This window comes from Austrofundulus limnaeus, unplaced genomic scaffold, assembly GCF_001266775.1.
Source record: "Austrofundulus limnaeus strain Quisiro unplaced genomic scaffold, Austrofundulus_limnaeus-1.0 Scaffold501, whole genome shotgun sequence".
Classification (NCBI taxonomy): domain Eukaryota; kingdom Metazoa; phylum Chordata; class Actinopteri; order Cyprinodontiformes; family Rivulidae; genus Austrofundulus; species Austrofundulus limnaeus.
In genome coordinates this window covers 18,351-21,686 of record NW_013952903.1, presented here as the reverse complement: position 1 = coordinate 21,686, position 3,336 = coordinate 18,351, and the positions used below count along the sequence as shown (strand labels likewise).

General features: G+C 41.7%; 1 protein-coding gene across 1 annotated transcript in view; it reads right to left on the bottom strand.

The window, feature by feature from the left end:
* LOC106530217 (interferon alpha/beta receptor 2) overlaps positions 1-3,336 on the bottom strand; it is a gene marked incomplete at both ends in the record, with an annotated part of 6,175 nt that continues 2,839 nt past the window's right edge. Inside the window, 3 exon segments of the mRNA XM_014025801.1 lie at positions 1-690; positions 1,131-1,246; positions 1,330-1,489. Of these exon segments, the coding sequence (XP_013881255.1) occupies positions 1-690; positions 1,131-1,246; positions 1,330-1,489 (966 nt within the window).

The following is a 3,336-nucleotide window of genomic DNA, read 5'->3' as shown; positions in this document are numbered from 1 at the left end:
CAGAGGAACCAGAGGAACCACCAGTGGATCCAGTGGATCCACCGGAGGAACCAGAGGAACCACCAGTGGATCCAGTGGATCCACCGGAGGAACCAGAGGAACCACCAGTGGATCCAGTGGATCCACCGGAGGAACCAGAGGAACCACCAGTGGATCCAGTGGATCCAGTGGATCCACCAGTGGATCCACCGGAGGAACACTGCTCTCCTCTGAAGGACAGACACAGTCCTCTTCTTCCTCCTCCAGCCTGCCGAAGGTTAAAGTGTGGAGGTTCACCCCCAGGCCCACAGACCCTCCCACCTCCTGCTGCTCCTCCTCACTTCTCCGTCGGGTCAGACCTTCAGAACTCAGAGAGTCCTGTTCAGTTCTGGGCCAGGTCTCTGTTAAAGTCTGAGGCTGCAGACTGGACCCGTCTGGAGTTCTGGAGCAGGAAGTGGTCTCTGCTTTCTGTTCGGAGGACAAAGATGATGATGAAGAGGAGGATGAGGAGTGGAGGTTGGTGCCGATCCGTTCAGTGTAACCTCCTCCTCTTGATGAGCTCCTGCAGGAGGTCTCACAGTCTTCATCACTGTCCTCTGATGAAGACTGGCTGCTCCTCTTGGTGCCTGCAGGGGGCGCCACCAGCCTGACGCTCACCAGGGAGGACAGGGAGGCCTGGACCAGATTCTCCTCCTGGTGATCCATGTTCATCTGATGGACAGAACCAAACAGACCAGATCAGTTTTTATCCAGTTCATTTATTTATGTTCATCTGTAAAATAAAGAGTTTATTTATTTATGTTCATCTGTAAAATAAAGTTTATTTATTTATGTTCATCTGTAAAATAAAGAGTTTATTTATTTATGTTCATCTGTAAAATAAAGTTTATTTATTTATGTTCATCTGTAAAATAAAGACATGAATTAGTAAAATAAAGTAGTAAAATCACTGAAGTAGTAAAAGAAAGAAGTAAAATCACTGAAGTAGTAAAATAAAGTAGTAAAAGAAACGTATTCACGTGTGACTTTAACAACATTTCTTATTTAATGGAAACTCTGCTGTTGTAAAACTGTGTGTTTTTTCGACATCACCAGAATACCAACAAAGTTTTGCACATTTGCAGTGGAAACACTGATGAAGTTGGACTCACCAGGATCGGTGGCAGTGGGATCTTCTTCAGACAGAGGAAACCGGTCCCGACCAGCAGTCCCAGTCCCACCAGCACCATCAGCACCAGTGAGATTAAAGTGATTGAGATGAGTGCATCTGCAGGGAGGACATGTAGGTTAGTCTGACACACATCTGACTTCCTTCAGGTTCTGGATCCTCTACACACAGCTGGCCCGTACCTGCAGAGAGCCTGGCAGGAGTGGAAACACAAACAGGTTGGCTGAAGTTGGAGATTTTGTTCTCAAGGCTGTCGGAGAACTGGACCGAGACGCAGTACTGTCTGCCGGCCTGCAGGTCCGTCAGCACCTGGGTTTCCAGAGACCTGAAGGCTTTAAATTTCTGCACAGATTCAAAGACAGAACAACACAGAGACATGAAGCTGAGACACTTTAAAGTTTTAATGAATGTGTTAATGTTTTTAAACCTCTGAAAGACTGATTTAAGACAGGTTAAGACTCATTAAGGTCTTCTTTTTGGATTTGTGAATTTGAAGCATTTTAAACTAAGGGTCTGTGGGAACCCTAAATAATCTCAAAAATAATCTCCAGACTAARAGAATATCATGATTATCATTAGGTGCAGCCCTGTTTGTGCAACACTGACTTCACTGAGTATATTCCAGTGATAACATGAGCCACTGTAGCGTAATACTGCCAACTAGAGGCACATCACTTAACTACAGCCCTGCACATGACGCTGCAGTTTGAGGAGGTGATTTGGTGAAACAGACTTTTGGCTCATGGTGATAAACAAACAGTTGTTGAGGATTGTTAGTTCTGCTGCTTCTTGGTCCTTTTCTTATGTTTCTGGTAGAGCTTTAGTAAGAAAGCAAACAATATATTGGTAATTTGAAACTATGTATTGGATTAGTCCTCTACATTGTGCTGCATGCAATGGAAGTTATTTTTGTTGTGTTGCTGACATTTTTATGTTTATATTTTTTATTGTTGCTTTTTTGTATTTTTCACTAGTGATTCATTTCTTAAAAGAGTGTAGTAGAAGGTAACGACAACTATATGGTTTGTGTTGGAGTTAATACCAAACATTTAATTTCCATTCCTGTATTTGATCATAGTTGACTAAATAAAGGCAGAATCACATCATTATTCAATGAACCAGTATCAGTACTGGTTTCAGAATCAGTAATACACAGTACTACCTTGTTATCTGATTGGTACCAGAGTTCCTAGTATCGCCCACCCTAGTTTAACAAGAAAAAGCTGAACTTCATGGCGGTCTAAATCCCCCACAGCTCCAGGTCAGGTTCTGACATCTACAGATGTCAGTTTTCTTCTCATTCTTCTGCCTCGGTGGTTTATTTCTGGGAACTCAGGCGTGTGTGAAACCTGAACGTGTGCTGATATTGTTTGTTTTCAAGTGTTGTTTCTAAGAACCAACTTTCAGTTTCTGCTGCAGACAGGAAGTGTTGAAGCWGAAGGATCCTGCTGCAGCTTTTACAGATGAAGGTGTGTTCACACACCTTTCTGTTGTGTGTTAGTAACCTGCAGAGACTAAATCTGTTCAAGTGTTTCAGTTCTACTCAACATAAACACCATTCTGAGCTTTAATCATATGTTATAACTGATAAAATATTTAATAACACCCGGAAGAGTTACTCCAACTGTAATAACACCCTGAAGAGTTACGCCAACTGTAATAACACACTGAAGAGTTACTCTAACTGTAATAACACACTGAAGAGTTACTCCAACTGTAATAACACCCTGAAGAGTTACTCCAACTGTAATAACACCCTGAAGAGTTACTAACTGTAATAACACCCTGAAGAGTTACTGTAACTGTAATAACACCCTGAAGAGTTACTCCAACTGTAATAACACCCTGAAGAGTTACTAACTGTAATAACACCCTGAAGAGTTACTGTAACTTTAATAACACCCTGAAGAGTTACTCTAACTGTAATAACACCCTGAAGAGTTACTCCAACTGTAATAACACCCTGAAGAGTTTAACTGTAATAACACCCTGAAGAGTTACTTTAACTGTAATAACACCCTGAAGAGTTACTGTAACTTTAATAACACCCTGAAGAGTTACTCTAACTGTAATAACACCCTGAAGAGTTACTCTAACTGTAATAACACCCTGAAGAGTTACTCTAACTGTAATAACACCCTGAAGAGTTTAACTGTAATAACACCCTGAAGAGTTTAACTGTAATAACA